Source organism: Peromyscus eremicus, chromosome 5, assembly GCF_949786415.1.
Source record: "Peromyscus eremicus chromosome 5, PerEre_H2_v1, whole genome shotgun sequence".
Classification (NCBI taxonomy): domain Eukaryota; kingdom Metazoa; phylum Chordata; class Mammalia; order Rodentia; family Cricetidae; genus Peromyscus; species Peromyscus eremicus.
In genome coordinates, this window is record NC_081420.1 from 8,500,537 (window position 1) to 8,518,751 (window position 18,215).

At 44.1% G+C, this 18,215-nt stretch overlaps 1 protein-coding gene and 2 pseudogenes across 1 annotated transcript; 1 reads left to right on the forward strand and 2 right to left on the reverse strand.

Annotated features, from left to right (window-relative positions):
• Positions 1 to 626: 626 nt before the first annotated feature.
• Tmed9 (transmembrane p24 trafficking protein 9) lies at positions 627 to 5,558 on the reverse strand. Its single transcript, XM_059262257.1, has 5 exons — positions 5,341 to 5,558; positions 5,087 to 5,187; positions 3,831 to 3,956; positions 3,110 to 3,256; positions 627 to 1,487 (listed from the first exon to the last, which is right to left on the reverse strand). The coding sequence occupies exons 1-5, from the start codon at positions 5,522 to 5,524 to the stop codon at positions 1,338 to 1,340; spliced, it is 708 nt and encodes a 235-aa protein (XP_059118240.1). The 5' UTR covers positions 5,525 to 5,558; the 3' UTR covers positions 627 to 1,337.
• Positions 5,559 to 13,452: 7,894 nt separating this feature from the next.
• On the reverse strand, positions 13,453 to 13,953 carry LOC131910283 (small ribosomal subunit protein uS9-like; annotated as a pseudogene).
• A 2,204-nt stretch (positions 13,954 to 16,157) lies between these two features.
• LOC131910284 (small ribosomal subunit protein uS15-like) lies at positions 16,158 to 17,055 on the forward strand (annotated as a pseudogene).
• Positions 17,056 to 18,215: the final 1,160 nt, after the last annotated feature.

The window sequence follows — 18,215 nt, forward strand, 5'->3', positions numbered from 1 at the left end:
TTTTTTTTTAGTTTTTCGAGACAGGGTTTCTCTGTGTAGCTTTTCGCCTTTCCTGGAACTCACTTGGTGGCCCAGGCTGGCCTCGAACTCACAGAGATCCGCTAGGCTCTGCCTCCCAAGTGCTGGGATTAAAGGCATGAGCCACCGCCGCCCAGCCAAAGTTAACTCATTTTATATTACAGCATTCAATTATACGTCATGTTGATATTGAGTGTCCTTGATATTATGGTAAGAATGCGCTTTACATCCAGGTGTTCCTTTCAAAAATTCATAAAAACACCAGCAACCCTACAATTTGTTACTGGTTTTGACAAACCCATTACCATATGCCTGCTACAAGAAAACATGCAAAGGATGGAGAGCATGATGTTCACATGATGGAGACTGATCCTGGAATGTGAAGCCCTGTGCCCACTGGAAGAGGTTGTTCTTTCTCTTATCTCTATGTATTTATTTAAATTTTTTAAATTTCTGGTTTTTCAAGACAGGATTTCTCTGTGTAGTCCTGGCTGTCCTGGAACTCACTCTGTAGACAAGGCGGGCCTTGAATTCAAAAGGCATGCACCACCACCACCCGGCAAGTCCATGTATTGTCATACCTGCTGAGAGTTAACTGTACACAGGACAAGTCTTTCTTTTTTTTAATTGGGAAACCAATGTAACAAACCCAAACTCATTGAAAATAAACTCAGTAACTAAGACTGCAGGCTCTGTCTCCAACCAGCACCAAAGTCTCTGCTTTGCCTATTACCAGTTGCTCAAGCCCCAGAAAGGACAACTATAAGAAACCCAAGCCAACCTCTGGGCCCCTTTCCTGCACTGCATCCCCTCCACCCCACCCTTAAATTGACACACATACACCTAGATCAGTAGGCTGGTTCTAAGCCAAAGGCAAGAAAAGCAAGGTTCCTGGAATAACAAGGAGTCACTGATATACCCTGACCTGCTCAAAATCCCGTGTTAACAAAGGAAGACAGAAAGAAAACCAGCTTGCTGGCCCACCCACTTCCCTCCCAAAACCTACCCCAGACAGCAGCCCACATCCCTGATCAGTAACACTGAGAATCTAAGACACCAAGGGCATCACCAGCTCCTGAGTGATTACTGCAAAAGGTCCAGAGGTGGAGGTGGGAAGGGCTTGTCCCACCACCCGCTCAGCATTAGTTAGCCAAGTTGCTGCCCTCAGCTTGAGCCTGAGGAGTGAGGGCATGCTTGCAGTCCCTTTCCCCTTCAGAACATCTATGGCTGAAAACTAGTCCTCCTCCCAGAGAGGAACCAGCTCCAGGAGGTCCTTTTCCCACAGCCTGGAAGAAAATTGCCTGTGAGGCTTGGGACAGCTACACCAACTTCTTGGCTTCAAAAAAACTCTTGAGGTGTCGCATCTGCCAGACACCAATGGCCACAAGGATGAGCGTTTGCAGGATGGACCACCACAACACTCGCTGGTTGGTGCTTTCACTGGTTTGTCGGAAGCGCTCCTCCCGCCACTGTGGGGAAATGAATGGCAAGTCTCAGTCCAGGATTGCTAGAATCACTGAGTTCCCAGCTTGCAAGGATGACCCAGGGCCACCCTCTCTGCCTACATTCCAGCCAGATGCCTGGGAACTGCCTTCATCATCAACAGTCAGGTGACTGCCAGCAGACTAAAGCATTTCTCCTAGTCTGTCTGTGCATCTGTCAGGTCCTCACTTGACCCTTCCTGATACCTAGAGAAGTAAGGGGATGGTGACAACCCCAAGGGACAGAGGTGTCCTGGGGTACTTAGTGTGGACTTCCATCCAGGTCTCTTTTTTTTTTTTTTTTTTTTTTTTTGGTTTTTCGAGACAGGGTTTCTCTGTGTAGCTTTGCGCCTTTTCCTGGAACTCACTTGGTAGCCCAGGCTGGCCTCGAACTCACAGAGATTCGCCTGGCTCTGCCTCCCGAGTGCTGGGATTAAAGGCGTGCGCCACCACCGCCCGGCCCATCCAGGTCTCTTAAGCTGCCCCTTGAAGATCATCTGTGTCATATATTCAGACTGCAAAGTGGTGGGCTGGATACGTTTTGTTTGGTTCACACAGTAGGTTTTTTTTTCCCCTCGGAGGTTAGGACTGAACCCAGGGCCTTGTGCTTGCTAGGCAGGCGTTCTACCACTGAGCTAAACCCCCAAGCCCCACAGTAGGTTTTTTGCTTTTATTTATTTGTTTTCCTTCTTAAGATGTGGTCTCACTATGCATCCCTGGCTGGCCTGGAACTTGCTATATAGATCAGGCTGGCCTCGAAATCCCATTGACCCCCCAGCCTCTGCCTCTGGAATGCTTAGATTAAAGGTATGTGCCACCATGCCTGTCACCACTTAAAAAACTTCACATAAAAACCTGGATCTTCGCCTTTAGTCCCAGTACTTTGGAGGCAGAGGCAGGAGGATCTCTGAGTTCGAGGCCAGCCTGATCTATAGATCGAGTTCCAGGACAGCCAGAGCTACACAGAGAAACTTTGTCTGGAAAAATCAACAATGAAAACAAACAAAAATCCCTGGACCTTTAGCTCTTATTGGTGTGGGGTGGGGATGCTAAAAACTCAGGTTTGCATTTTCTGCAAGAAGGTCCTGGAAGACACTCTACAATTTTCCCTGTTTAGATGGGTCACTGTTCTACAACTCCTTAAGGAAACATTCATTCATGGTACCTGTCTGGTCCCTAGTGACAAATTTAGAGGCTCTGGGTTCTGGCAGCACCTAGAACCTTTAAAACAATTGCCATGCTGTTCTTCTGTGAATGTGACTTAGTGTGACATCAGGCTCTTTTTTTGTTGTTGTTGCTTTTTTGTTTTTCCAGACAAGGTTTCTCTGTGTAGTTTTGGTACCTGTTCTGGAACTCACTCTGTAGACCAGGCTGGCCTCAAATTCAGAGATCTGTCTGCCTCTGCCTCCCGAGTGCTGGGATTAAAGGTGTGCACCACCACTACCTGGCCAGATGTCAGGCTCCTAAGAGTCTGTAGCTCACTTACATGGCCTCTGTAAGACCCACTCACGTTCTAGGCCTGCACTCTGGCCAGAGTAAGTGCCCTGGGGTCCCTTGGCTGAGCTGGCAGGCAGCTCCTGGGAAGCCTGCCATCCTGCCCACTCACTCACCCGCTGGTAGTTCTGCTCCTTTTGGATCTGCTCCACTTGCTCCACCAGCTGCCGCACTCTCAGCTGCAGCTCGCTCAGCTTGTCTTTGGCGGCAATTTCTGCATAGTCGTTCGCATGTTCACCTACTTGGATGTCAAGGTGAACTCTCTGCGGATGAAAGATCGAGACAGGAGAGTCAGGCAGTCCTGCTGCCTTTGAATGTCTGACTGGCAGCTGATCCCTCTACTTTCCTTCATGTCTTCATTCAGCTCACATACCGAGACCCCATTCAGTGCTCCATTTGGGCTCATGAGCTGACTAATGCTCATACCATTTGTTCTCTGTAACTGTGGCTTCTGCAGATCAGAAGTACTTCAAAAAGCAAAAACACAGATTTAAAAAATACATGTATTGTACCAAGTATGGAGACTTTTTTGGTTGTTCTCTAAATCAGTTCAGTATGAGATATAGATATATATCACTAACATTGCATTAGGAATTATAAGTGATCTAGAGATGATAAAGTATATGGCCGTATACGTACGCATTGTATTAAAATACACTATTAGGGTCCTAAGGAGTGGTTATACAAATTGATCAGCCACTATGTCCTGTATGTCTACTGGAAATCCAATGGTTTTAAAAGACACAGAATCCAAGACCCCTCAAACTCACAGTACCAACAGTCCTTTGATCAAGGTATCCCGGCTGAAAGCCTTTAGTCCCACATGGATTCACTTACCAGCATGCCTCCAGCAAAGAGAGAGAACTTGGTAGAATTTGAGTGAAGACAGATCTGGTGCTCACCAGGGGTATGGGAGGTGAATGTGAATCTTCCCTCAGAGCCATACTGCCGGGCTAAGATGACCTGGAGACAGGGGAGAAGTTTCAGTCAGTGATGCTGTAGGGAGGCTGGAAAAAAAAACGGCAATAAAGGCACTAAGTACCACAAAAGATAGTAAGAAGAGCCTTGGCCACATCACAACACTAAAAGATCCCAAGTTCCTCAGCAGCGGTCGCCAGCAGGGTTAAAGCATCCAACATCAGGCCAGCAAGTGACTACTCCCAGGAAGGACTTCCCTTATTCACTCTTAGCAGTGTCAGCTGGATGCTCATGTTGCTGTTTTGGAGACAGAATCTCATTATGTATCCCTGGCTGGCCTAGAAGTAGATGGCCGGCCTGCCTCTGCCTCCCAGGGACTGGGATTAAATACATGCTGCACCACGCCCACCTTGTTGCAAGGTTTTTTTTCCCTTATGTGTATGAGTGTCTTGCCTGCACATATGTATGTGCTCCATGTGCATGCCTATGAGTGGTCATGAGCCATCACGTGAGTTCCAGGAACTGAACTGAACTCAGGTTCTGTGCAAGAACAGCAAATGCTCTTTTTTTTTTTTTTTTTTTGATCTTTCAAGACAGGGTTTCTCTGTGTATCCCTGGCTGTCGTGGAACTCACTGTGTAGACCAGACTAGCCTGGAACTCACAGTCACGGAGATCCACCTGCCTCTCTCTGCCTCCCGAGTGCTGGGATTATAGGTGTGTGCCACCACTGCCTGGCCACAGCAAATGCTTTTAACTGACGCTGAGACATCTCTCCAGGCCCTTGATGAAACCAAACTATTTTGTTTTTCATTTTTAAAACATTATTTGTCAAAATTAAAAGGTACTCCTTTTTGGAAGGTGCTCTGTTTTATGAAATTCTGGCTTTAATAACAGCTTCAGTATTAGCAACTTTTTGATATCCATCACTACCATTAATCCACATATCACTAGTACAAAATAAGTGAACTTCCATTTCACAAGCTGGTTCAAGGCCAGTAACTGACTTGGAATCACTCAGCAGTCACTGAGAAGTTGAGAACAGCCACCTGTCCAGCAAACGCGGCCCAAGCTCGTAATGAAAACCTGGCATCTTCCCACATCACCGTCTTTCTCACTCAACCAGATACGGAAACTAACAAAGTACCGGAGCTTGCTCGACGCAGGGCCAGCTCACCTTGTCCTCGGGGTCTTTCACCTCCACAAACATGCCAAGCCCAGGGGTGGCCGGCTGGTACTCCTCCCGCTGTTTGTCATACAGCTGTGTCCGGTAATTTCCTGGAGACACGAAAAAGGGAAGATGAGAAGAGCTCGATGCGGCGCCGGGTCGGCGGCCGACAGGACAGGGCCTGGCCAGCTACCCAGGACGGTTTGCTTCCCCCAGCCCCAAGACCACTGACTTGTCCCAAACGCTCCCTTTCGCCCCCGCACCGATGACCATGGTCTCGTCCGGAATTTCCTCAATAAAGCACTTCTTCTCGGTCTCCCCAATGTGGAAATAGAGCGCGCCTCCGCGGGCTGCAAACCACAACAGCAGCAGGAAGGCCCGCATCCCTCTTCCTAGCAAGACTCCGGGTGGGGTCCCAACAACCCGCACGCCTTGCTCGGCAGCCATCTTGCCCCACCTGCCTGCGCAGGCGCAGGCGGCCAAGCCACGTAGCCCAGCGAAGGCCACCGCGGTGCCTGCCGGGACTGCGAGTTCCACCGCCTGGACTACAAGTCCCTAGATACCCCACGCCTCCGCGCGGCAGTACCTGATTGGGGCCAGTTTCTACAGGATTCCTATTGGCGTATACAAAAAGGAAGATTTTCCTTTGATTTTGCTAAATAGCGAAATGATTGATAATGGTTGTCACACTTTGATATACTATGAAACTGAGGCAGGGTTTTGAGGTTGCAGAACGAATATAAGCAGAGGCAAGATTCGAACCTGTTTCGTCCAGTAGTAATACAACTCTCCCTCTTCCCCACCCTCTCTCCCTCTTCCCATCCCTCATTACTTTTGTTTGTTTTGAGACAGGGTCTTGCTGTGTAGCTCTGCCTAACCTGGAACTTACGATGCAAACCCCTCTGGCCTTAAATTTGAGGTGTTCTTCCTGTCTCTGCCTCCCAAGTGCTGGGATTTAAGCATGCAACACTGTGTTCAGCCATCCTACTCTCCTTTGGTTATTATCTGCAGGGTCTACACTTTTCCATTAGTATCTTTTTAATTTATTTATATCCTTGTATCAAAAACGAACCTCTTGGGGCTGGAGAGATTACTCAGCAGCTAAGAACACTTAATGCTCTTCCAGAGATCCTGAGTTCAATCCCAGCAACCACATGGTGGCTCACAACCATCTGTAATGAGATCTGGCACCCTCTTCTGGCCTGCAGATATACATGCAGACAGAATACTGTATACATAATAAATAAATGTTTTTTGAAAATGAACCTCTTATGGACAACATATAATTAAATCATGCCTCTAAAAAGCCATTCTGCCGATTTCTACCTTTTAATTGTAGTTTATACCACTTATTTAATTTAACCATTGACAGGTTAAATTAATTTATAGCTAGCATTTTGTTATTTGTTTCTGTATGTCTTGTGTTTATTGCTCACCAATGCAATACTTCCATACTTTGTAGCATATTTTCTTTCCTTTTCTTTTTGAGACAAAGTCTGACTATGTAACCCTGGCTGGCCTGGAACTTGATATGTAGACCAGGCTGGCCTTGAACTCATGGAGATCGGTCTACCTCTCCCTAGTGCTGGGACTGAATTAACCTCTTCATGATTGTAGGGCTCATAAAGGATATAAATCCCTCTGTAGGCCTGAGATTGATGGAGAAAAGGAAAGCAGGGAAGCCCACAAGGCAAAAAGAGAGGTCCCCCATTGTAGCTCAGACAAGAGTAAATGGAAAATTTACTAAACAAGCTGATTGATAGTGCAGAGAGATTCCATGGAGCAGGAGATCCAGAGGGCACCATAGGAAGGCTGTTGGAGAAAAACAGCAGAAAAGCTAGATCTGATCCCCCTTCAAGTCTTGGGTACAGGAGGGCAAAAGACCTAGGTCCACAATGCCATTGGAGATCTCCCAGATGAAGCATTTGCACAAACTGTGGGCCTCAAACAACTCCCTCTATAATCCACGAGAAGCAGCAGCTGCACTAGCAGCAGGGCAGGGCTAGTCGGCCTCAGAGCTCAGTCTTACCGTCACCCAATCTGCCACCCTCATGCCCCATGCTTCCTGTCCTGTGGCCCCATCAGTAGCAGCTGCCTCCTCAGGGGCAGCTGTGTGAGTACAGCTGCTCATTGTACTTCAGAAATGCCTTCTCAGCCCCACCTTAGGTAACCAAAAAATCCAGTGAGGCAAAAGTTGTTTGGGCTTCTTGCTAATGTAGTGAGAGCGTCAGCAGGGAAAGGGCTGTCCTATACGGTTTGTTTGGCAACTGTCCCAGACAGGAGCTGAGATGGTAGGGATGGAGAGCAAGCTTATGACCTGAACCTGAACATGGACGGTCCTAGCTTTTGGGGTGGGGGGAGAATGTGCTAAAGAACTGCAGAAATAGAAAAGGAGTCATGACATTGTAAGAGGGGTGGGGTTCAGCCAAGCACTGAAGCATGGTTAAATCCCCGAAATTAAGGGAGGGCAAGTTCTATTTAGACAATGAGATTTGGGAGGTCAAGGAAGCTGGGGAAGGACCATGGAAACATGGGGGAGGTAAGCTGGGCTGAGTCACCAAGCAGTCACCAAGAGCCAGGTCCTCTTGCATAGAGGAAGAAATCCCTTCATCTAGAGATCCAAAAGCAGCTGTTATGGGTGATCCTAGAGGGTGTAAGAAGGTGATGGGAATGTAGTTGGAATAGACAACGAAATTTGTATTGTATAAGACTGTAGCATGGTGGCACCCACCTTTAAGACAACCACTAGAGAGTCTGAGGCCAGCCAGGTCTATGCAGTTAAGTTCTAGGCCATCCAAGGCTATCCAGTGAGGCTCTGTCTCAAAAATAAATAAATAAAAGAATTGGAAGTAGGCTTTGAAATGTAAATGTGCCCATCATTGTAGGGGCACACCCGTGCTCTAAATGTTTGCATCTGAAGTGCTCTCACAAGCTCATTTGTTTGAACACTTGGCCTGTACCTGGTGGCACAATCTGTAAAAGTTGTGGCATCTTGGGGACGATGGCTTAGCAGAAGTGGAGCTCAAGAGCAGGTCTTGAAAGCAATGTTTGTGGTCTTTGCTTTTGTGACAGCCCAAGTTTTGTACTTCCTGATCTGCTGACACTCCTGCCTCTTTGATTGGAAATGCCCAAGTTGCCATGCCTTCCTTGTCTCGATGGACCATATTCTATGGAACTGTGACCCCAAATAAGCCTCTCTCCCATTAAGTTGCTTTGTCACAGAGATGTAAAAGTAACTCAGTGTTGCAGTAATCTAGCAGCGTCACAGTATCAAGGGTAAACATGAGAATAGTAGTTTTCTAGAAGTACTGGAACCTTGAAGAAATCTTGGGTGGAAATCGAGATTGTTTTCCGTGATTTATAGAGTTGTTTTTCTAAGGGAGCTTGACAGCCTTTGCATGACTTTGGTCACGAGACACTTCTGGCACACCTGAAGTTCTTGGGTTCTTGGGTACTGCAAACAATACACAATAAAGATTAAAGTGGCAGGGATGTGATGCTTTCCTTAAGAAAACATATAGACTAGATCAGAGATATATGAGGAACTTATTTACTCAAAAAACAACTTCGTGCAACAACCATTGTCAGTGGCCCTGTCAGAGGAGCAGCAGGTGGCAATTGAGCTTCAGGAGATCAGCCCAACAGAACGCAAGGCACTGGTGGGTGAATCTCCAATAGAGAAGGTCCCAAAGGGCTTGGGCTCCAGAATACCTCTTGCTACTGCTGTGCCTTTACATGTTTGCTGCTGCCATTTTTCCCTGATATCTGGCATGGTGTGAATATGTGTGTGGGGGTCCCCACTGCCTTTGATGTAGTGTGATTATCTCATGGAAATGTCCCATTCTACTGGGCATTTTTAACCTGTGGATTATTATGAAGATGATTTCCTCTTAAGCAATACTGTTTAACTGAAAGAATGATTTCATACAATGATAGAATTTTGATGATTAAGGATTTGTAACAAATGTAGTAAGGGATTATGATAGAGGTTAGTTTAGTAGAAAAATTAATATAGGTAAAATATATGTATTAAAAATAAATATATAGTGTTGCCCCCACCACTGATAAAGCAGGGGCTGCATAGAGTATAAAATAGGAACAAGGAAGTCTCACACAGCTAGAACACATGAGTTTCTATTGAGGAGCTGAATAGACTGTGGCTTCAGTTAATGATTAATAAAAACAATTGAGTCCCAGGAGTCAGGCTATCTCAAGTTCTTTTACGCTTTTGTTGTTGTTGTTTGTTTATTTGTTTGTTTGTTGTTCGAGACAGGGTTTCTCTGTGTAGCTTTGGAGCCTATCCTGGAACTTGCTTGCTCAGTAGACCAGGCTAGCCACAAACTCACAGAGATCTACCTGCCTCTGCCTCCTGAGTGCTGGGATTAAAGATGTGCACCATCACTGCCCAGCAAGGTCTTTTAATATTTTTCCCCCCGAGGCAGGGTTTCTCTGTGTAGCTTTGGTGCCTGTCCTGGATCTCGCTCTGTAGACCAGGCTGGCCTCGAACTCACAGAGATTCGCCTAGCTCTGCCTCCCGAGTGCTGGGATCAAAGGTGTGCACCACCACCACCCAGCTAAATTCTTTTAATCTTAATGTTGGGAAATATATTCACAGGTTTCAGTGTGCATCATAGCTAAAACAAAGCTTTAAGCAATTGACTTCATGTAACTAGAAAACACAGAATTGGATGGTTAGTTAAGATAATTTGACAGGACTCTAAAACATAGAAAGTGAAACAAGTAACCTGTTTTTCTGGCCATTATAAAAATACTGCCTATGTAAACAGTTATGACTGAAGGGCCCTGATCTGTGAGAACTGTAAAAGAAGAATGTTTAACTGAATGTGGGTTTCTAAGAAAATGTATAAGGACGTGGATAAGAAATATAATAGGGCTGACCTGTTCCAGAAAAATATGTTTTTACGGTGATTATGTAGTAACTGTGTAACTTTCAGTTATGGGAAAAATCCTTCTCTTGTAATGGAGTTGGTATGGGGAATATAAAAAGGGTGTCTGAAAAATAAAAGAGAAGTTTTTATCCCTCAGAAAAGAAGTTTGTTTTTCTCCCCAGCTAAGCATCTTGTTCCCAGTCTCTCTGACCTACAGAAGGCTGGACCTTCAGCAAATAAATAAGCCTTTGTATGGTTATTCGAGGTTCAGTCCATCAGAGGTTGGACCTTTCTGCTGCCACACAGGCCTAAAAAATTCATCTTGGGGGCTGGAGAGACGGCTCAGAGTTTAAGAGCACTGACTTCTCTTCCAGAGGTCCTGAGTTCAATTCCCAGCAACCACATGGTGGCTCACAGCCATCTGTAATGAGATCTGGTGCCCTCTTCTGGCCTGCAGTCATACATGCTGTATAAGTAAATAAATAAATCTTAAAAAAAAAAAAAATTTTCATCTTGGAGTGACCTCTTTCTTCGACTGACTGACAAAACACAGGCTACTGAACAACTAAGACAGTGCCAATAAAACGAAAGGCTAAAGGGGCTGGAGAGATGGCTCGGTGTTAAGGGAACTTGTTGCTCTGATAGAGGACCCAACAATCAATTTCCAGCACCTACATGATTCTCAACCAACTGTAACTCCAGTTCCAGGGAATCTGGTGCCTTCTGACCACTAGGCATGCACATGGTTCACATACACGCATATAAGCAAGACATCCAACACAGAAAATATGTCCAAAGGACAATTTTTTCCAAAACAGTTTATTTGTGTTGCCCTGGATGTTCTAGAACTATCTCTATAGACCAGTCTGGTCTTGAACTCACAGAGATCTACTTGCCTCTGCCTCCTAAGTGCTGGGATTAAAGGCGTGTGCCGCTGCCACTGCCGCCGCCGCCGCCGCCGCCGCCGCCGCCGCCGCCACCACCACCACCACCCAGATAAACCACAATTTTTAAATAAAATAAATGTCTAAATGTAGGATGATTCATTGCTTGAGGGCCACCCGACCCAAACCAGTAAAAAAGATACTTTCTGAGAGCCAACCTGGGTCTGCCTAAGGGCCTTAGCAACAGCAGCTGAGACATGATCTGGAGATGACCTGGACCAATGAGAGGCAGCCATGTCACACCCGCAGATGCATATTCATCAGTGCCCCTCCCCAACTGGGTGGGGTGGAGGGTATATAAGGTTTGCATCTTCCAGGATAAACTGAGCTTGTTTCTACTTTCTCCCAGAGTCTGCGTGGTTTGACTCTGTGCCTACTTGCCCCTCTCCCCCAAAGGGAACAACAGAACAGAACCCTGAAACATCTAAACATAAGGAGATTTCTATGTATGCTGAAATATTAAAAAGAATATTAAAGGAAGTTTTTTGGCACATGTTGCAGTATGAATGAACCTTGAGAACACAGTGCTGAGTAAAAGAAAGCAATTATGCTGGGCTATGGTGGAGTATGACTTTAATCCCAGCACTTGAGAGACAGAGGCAGGTGGATCTCTGTGAGTTCAAGGCTAGCCTTGTCTACAGAGCAAGTTCCAGGACAGCCAGGAATACACACAGAGAAATACTGTCTTGAAAAACCAAAAAAAAAAGCAATCACAAAAAGACATATGCTATATGCATATTCATATACATATACTATTTGCATACTCATATTCCTATACTATTTGCATATACATATACTATATGCAAAATATCTAGAGCCAGGGCTCAAGGAAGAGGGGAGATGTTCCCAGGTTTAAGAGTGAAATGGCAAGAGTTTTGGAAATGTGTTGTACAAATGTGGATGTATTTAACACCACTGAAATATACACTATACACTATAAGGTTGATATAGTGAATTCTACATCTATTTTACTAGTCTTTTTTTTTAAAAAAAAAAGTCTATTTATTTATTATGTATACAGTGTTCTGCCTACATGCCAGAAGACGGCACTAGATCAAATTACAAATGGTTCTGAGTCACCATGTGGTTGCTGGGAATTGAACTCAGGACCTCTGGAAGAACAGCCAGTGTTCTTAACCTGTGAACCATCTCTCCAGCCCTTTACTAGTCATTTTTAAATATTAAGAGAAAGGAAGGAAAAAAGAAAGGCAAGGAAGGAAGGAAGGAAGGAAGGAACGAAGGAAGGAACAAAGAAAGGAAGGAAGGCTGGGTGATACAACAGGATAGGCACTTGGGGAAAAAAACCCTCAAAATCTTGAAGCACACAGTACTCTAGGAAGAGCAAAAGACTCAATCTCACAGTATAAACTTGAATTCACAATACAGACTCAAATGCCAACATAATGCCTGCCGTGGAATAATCCTTTTGTATGCTGTGAAAATGTATTGCTCTCATTGGTTTAATAAAAAGCTAACTGGCTAATAGTGAAGCAGGAAGAGGTTATGTGGGAGAGCCAGACAGACTGAGAAAATGCTGAGAAGTAGGAGGACAGAAACACCAAGAGACACCAAGAGAAGGAGGGTGAACATGCCATGCTGAAAGGAAGTACCAAGCAACATAGTAGAAGATAGATAAGAAATATAGGTTAAATTAAGTTTTAAGAGCTAGTTAGTAACAAGCCTAAACTATCAGCTGAACATTTATAATTAATGTTTCCATGTCGGTTTTTTGGGAGCTGGCTTTTTATTAGCCATTTCCTGTCCTGACTGCCTGTTCCCAAATATCCAGCAGCCACTTCCCAAATTACCACACCGAGGCATTATATTATAAATGCTCGGGCGATAGCTCAGGCTTATTACTAACTAGCTCTTACACTTAAATTAACCCATAATTCTTTTTTTTTTTTTTTTTTGGTTTTTCGAGACAAGGTTTCTCTGTGTAGCTTTGCACCTTTCCTGGAACTCACTTGGTAGCCCAGGCTGGCCTCGAACTCACAGAGATCCGCCTGGCTCTGCCTCCCGAGTTCTGGGATTAAAGGCGTGCGCCACCACCGCCCGGCCATAATTCTTATTTATGTTTAGCCATGTGACTTGGTATCTTTTCTCAGTATGACATTCTCATTTTTATTCTCTGCCTTTGCCAGCGACTTACTGATTCTGCCCTTCCTCTTCCAAGAATTTTCCTTGTCTGGCTCTTGCACTCAATCTCTTCCTGCCGAATCAGACTTTTATTAGCAAATGAGAGTAATACATATTCATACTGCAGAAAAAGGATTGTTCCACAGCATTTCCCACTTTTGGTCAAATAAAAAGCGAGGTTTTAACTAACATAGAAAAACTATATACAATAAGTACAATAACTACATGCAAATATATACAGGCAATAGTTACATTAACAATGTCTAGTCCATAGCATTTGACAAATTCAGAGAAAATACTCTATTGTCTATGCTATCTTGGTGAGTCCAAAGTATTGTACCTAATTCACTTTCTATCCTAACTTGCATTACCAACCCAAAACTGTCTTTTTTTTTTTTTTTTTTTTAAACCCTGGGATGTTTATTACAAAGGTAAACCCTGATCCTTGAGATGGGCTTATCGGTAGGATTTCTGGTATCCAGCACGGGCACCAGGACCTCCAAACTTTTTGGATTCACAGCGATGTGGATCAGCTACAAGAAGGGTCCGGTCATACTGGATGAGGATATCTTTGATCTCCTTCTTAGAGGCCTCATCTACATACTTTTGGTAATAAGTTACCAGGGCTTTGGAGATGGACTGTCAGATAGCATAAATTTGGGCCACATGACCACCACCCTTCACACGGACCCGGATATCCACACCAGCGAATTGTTCCTTGCCCAGCAGCGTGCAAGGCTCGATCATCTCCAGGGGACGTCCGTTCACCTTGATGAGCCCGTTTCCCCGTTTGCAGTGCGCCACGGCTGTGGCCGACTTTTTGCGTCCGAAGACCTGCATGGACTGCAGCGGATGCTTGGACGGCATAGCTGTTGAGTATGAACACGAGCCCCTCACCGCATGGAGCCGCCACCGGAAAAAGCCCAAAATTATCTTTTTATGTCTCTCAACCTTATACACTTTAAACCTCCTTTGTGAGTTGCTTTTCTGAATTTGTTAACAAGGAAAATTATAACTCTAACTATATAGTTTTCAACTCCATCAGAGACCGGAAAAGGATCTATTACCCAAGTAAACAGGAAGTGCAAAGCAAACAACTCTCAAAACTAAGAAATGACAGAAACAGCTAGCTGCCTGAACAGTCAGTCACTCAAGGTTCCTCTGTAATGTTTGGGCATCCATCTTCACCCTGCATGCCTCTAACATCTGACAGACTTTTCTATGAAGCAAGGTTTTTAAAGACTGTCCCACCCTGTTTAGCAAGGTTTAGCAGTCACTCTAATAACATGAGAATAGCATATTATTCTGACCTTTGAATGGAATCATAATGGCTATGAGCCACTTTATTCAGATTTCCTGATTTATAACCTACCTTTCCTGATTTGTTTGTATCAGTATAGAATGTAGGGGCTCCCAAAATTGGTGTTTCCCATACAATGTGAGGACGGATCAAGTTAGTTCTCTGTATAAACTGAATTCTCTTGCTTTTGAAATATTTGTGTTTAATCTCTCACAAAAAAATTATTGCAAGCTCTTTGGGTAGCTGGAGTTTACTCTCCAGGTCCTGCCAGGCCCCGGCAGTTTGACAGCCCACTTGTAAAATAAACACACAGACGCTTATATTATTTACAAACTTTATGGCTGTGGCAGGCTTCTTGTTATCTAGTTCTTTTATCTTAAATTAACCCATTTCTATAAATCTATACCTTACCATGTGGCTCATGGCTTACTGGCATCTTCACATGTTGCTTGTCACATCGGCGACTGCCAGTCTCTCTGCCACAGCCTTTCACTTTCCCAAATTCTCCTCTCTCCTTGTCCTGCCTATACTTCCTCCTGCCTGGCTACTGACCAATCAATGTTTTATTTATTAACCAATCAGAGCAACACATTTGACATACAGCACTTTGGTAATGTTCACTTTATGCCCATAAAGAGAAAATTTCAGCATCAGTAAAAGGTACTACAATTTCTGCTGGGTCTATTCCTGCTAATTGACAAACTCTCAATTTTCCTTTTGGAATGAACTAAGAAACCTTTTCTACATAGGTCTTTAATTTTTTTACTCTGTTCATGTGGTAAAAATATTCATTTTAGGGGTTGGGGATTTAGCTCAGTGGTAGAACGCTTGCCTAGCAAGCACAAGGCCCTGGGTTTGGTCCTCAGCTCCAGAAAAAAAAAATCATTTTAAGATATTAACTTCTCTCTGCATTAAAATTCCTGTAGAGGAATGTGTAGAAGGTAAAAATAACCAGAATGTAATCAAACTCTGGATCCAAATGACCCATATGTGCATCCTATAATTTCTTTTCTACCAAAGCTTCTCTCAGCTTCAGCTACTTAAGTCCTTGCCACCTTGTAAGGTTTGAAACAAATTATTCAGTTCTTGAGTTGTTAATCCAATTGTGGGCCGTAGCCAGCTAATGTCTCCCATCAATTTTTGAAAGTCATTAAGATTCCATAATCGATCTCTCCTGATTTGTACCTTTTGGGGTTGAATTTTTGTTGTTGGTGGTGGTGGTGGTTTGGTTTGGTTTTTTCGAGACAAGGTTTCTCTGTGAAACAGTCCTGGCTTTCCTTGAACTCACTCTGTAGACCAGGCTGGCCTCTGCCTCCCGAGTGCTGGGATTAAAGACGTGCACCACCACTGCCCAGTTTAAAGGATTTTGTATATTGATTCAAATTTAAGGAAATTTTTGTTATAACCCAATGTATATATGTTTTTACTCTTGTTTAAAGGATTTTGTATATTAATATACATTTAATGTAATTTTTGTTATAACATACTGTTTATATGTTCCTACTCTTGTTTAAAGAGCTTTTGTATATTGATACAATTTTTTTTTTTTTTTGAGACAAAAAGTTTCTCTGTGTAGCTTTTGGAGCCTGTCCTGGAACTCACTGTGTAGACCAGGCTGGCTTCAAATTCACAGAGATTCACCTGCCTCTGCCTCCCAAGTGCTGGGATTAAAGGCATGTGCCGCCACCGCCTTGGCCTATTGATACAAATTTAAGATTATTTTTGTTACAACATATTGTATATATGATTCTACTCTTGTTTAAGGTATTGTACCTATGCAGTTCATTTAAAATATGAGGTAACTCATTCTCTCTTTGCTGCCAGACCTCCGCCATCATGGGTCGCATGCATGCTCCCAGAAAGGGCCTGTCCCAGTCGGTGCTGCCCTACCGCCGTAGCATCCCCACGTGGCTGAAGCTGACTGACATCTGACAACATGAAGGAACAAATTTACAAACTAGCCAAGAAAGGCCTGACTCCCTCCCAAATCGGTGTGATCCTGAGGGACTCGGATGGTGTGGCGCAGGTCCGTTTTGTGACTGGTAATAAAATCCTGAGAATCCGTAAGTCGAAAGGCCTTGTCCCTGACCTCCCTGAGGATCTGTACCATTTGATTAAGAAAGCGGTGGCTGTCTGAAAGCATCTTGAGAGGAACAGAAAGGACAAGGATGCTAAATTCCGCCTGATTCTGATAGAGAGCTGCTGTGGGATTTTCTGTATGTCACATGTGTTGCTAATTAGTCAATAAATAAAACACTGATTGGCCATTGGCTAGGCAGGAAGTGTAGGCGGGGCAAGGAGGACAATAAAGCTGGGAAGTGGAAGGCTGAGTCAGAGAGACACTGCCAGCCGCCACGATGAGAAACAGCTTGTGAAGATGACGGTAAGCCACGAGCCATGTGGCAAAGTATAGATTAATGGAAATGGATTAATTTAAGCAGTAAGAACAGTTAGCAAGAAGCCTGCCATGGCCATACAGTTTGTAACCAATATAAGTCTCTGTGTTTACTTGGTTGGGTCTGAGCAGCTGTGGGACTGGTGGGTGACAGAGATTTGTCCTGACTGTGGGCAAGGCAGGAAAACTCCAGCTACAGAGAGCAGAATTCACCGGCTGGCTCGTTACTATAAGACTAAGCGGGTCCTCCCACCCAATTGGAAATATGAATCATCCACAGCCTCTGCTCTAGTGGCATAAACTTTTGTGTACACAGCAATAAAATAACTTTGAATAAATAAATAAATAAATAAATACAATATGAGGTAAAGTTCTAGTTTTTGAAAGCTATTACTATAAACTATTAAGGAAATTCAAGAAACATAGGTTAGTAGTTATCTACAACAACCAAATTTGTAGATATGTTAGGCATGTTTTTAGATCATATAGGGATATATTTTAGATAGATAAATGGTCTTCAAACACTTCAAAGAGCTATAGAATATGGGATTTAATGTGTTTTGTTAATATAAAGTTTTTCATGACAATGAGACACATCTGCTCCTGGCAGCAAAATTTTACTTCCTAAAAGAATGGTGGGCATTGGGCTGGAGAGATGGCTCAGAGGTTAAAAGCACTGGCTGTTCTTCCAGAGATCCTGAGTTCAATTCCCAGCAACCACATGGTGGCTCACAACCATCTGTAATGAGAGCTGGCACCCTCTTCTGTATACATAATAAATAAATAAATCTTAAAAAAAAAAAAAAAAAAAAGAATGGTGGGCATTGAAGAAGCTCCTTAGGGAGTTTGCTTTCATTGTGGCAAGGTTAGCCACTGGGCAAGAAACTGCTCTTGCCATTGACTGCTGACAATGTGCTGTGCAGACTGGACATGCAGGACACACAGGAAAAAAAGACTGTTGAACTTTGCCAAACAAGTCAGGACAATCCTTCAAAATTCCTGCTTCAGCCAGGTGGTGGTGGCACATGCCTTTAATCCCAGCACTCAGGAGGCAGAGGCAGGCAGATCTCTGTGAGTTCGAGGCCAGCCTGGGCTACAGAATGAGTTCCAGGAAAGGCTCCAAAGTTACACAGAAAAACCCTGTCTCAATCCCCGACTCTCCCAAAAAAATTCCTGCTTCAAAGAAGAGTCTGCCAGATATTCTGCAGGACTTAGAGGAAAGTGACTGATGAACTTTGCTAATACAAGGCAGGACAGTCCTTGAAATTTACTGCTTCACTGAAAAGTCTGCCAGATATTTTAGACCTGTAGGCTGAAGATGGATGCTCCAACCTTTCAGAGGAACTCTGGGTGACTGTCCAGACAGCAAGATGTCTCTGTTGTTAGGTAACATTATATACTTCTGGGGGTCTTTGATGGAGTTATAGTTGCAGTTTTCCTTAGTTATGATAGAAAGTAAATTATGTGTAAA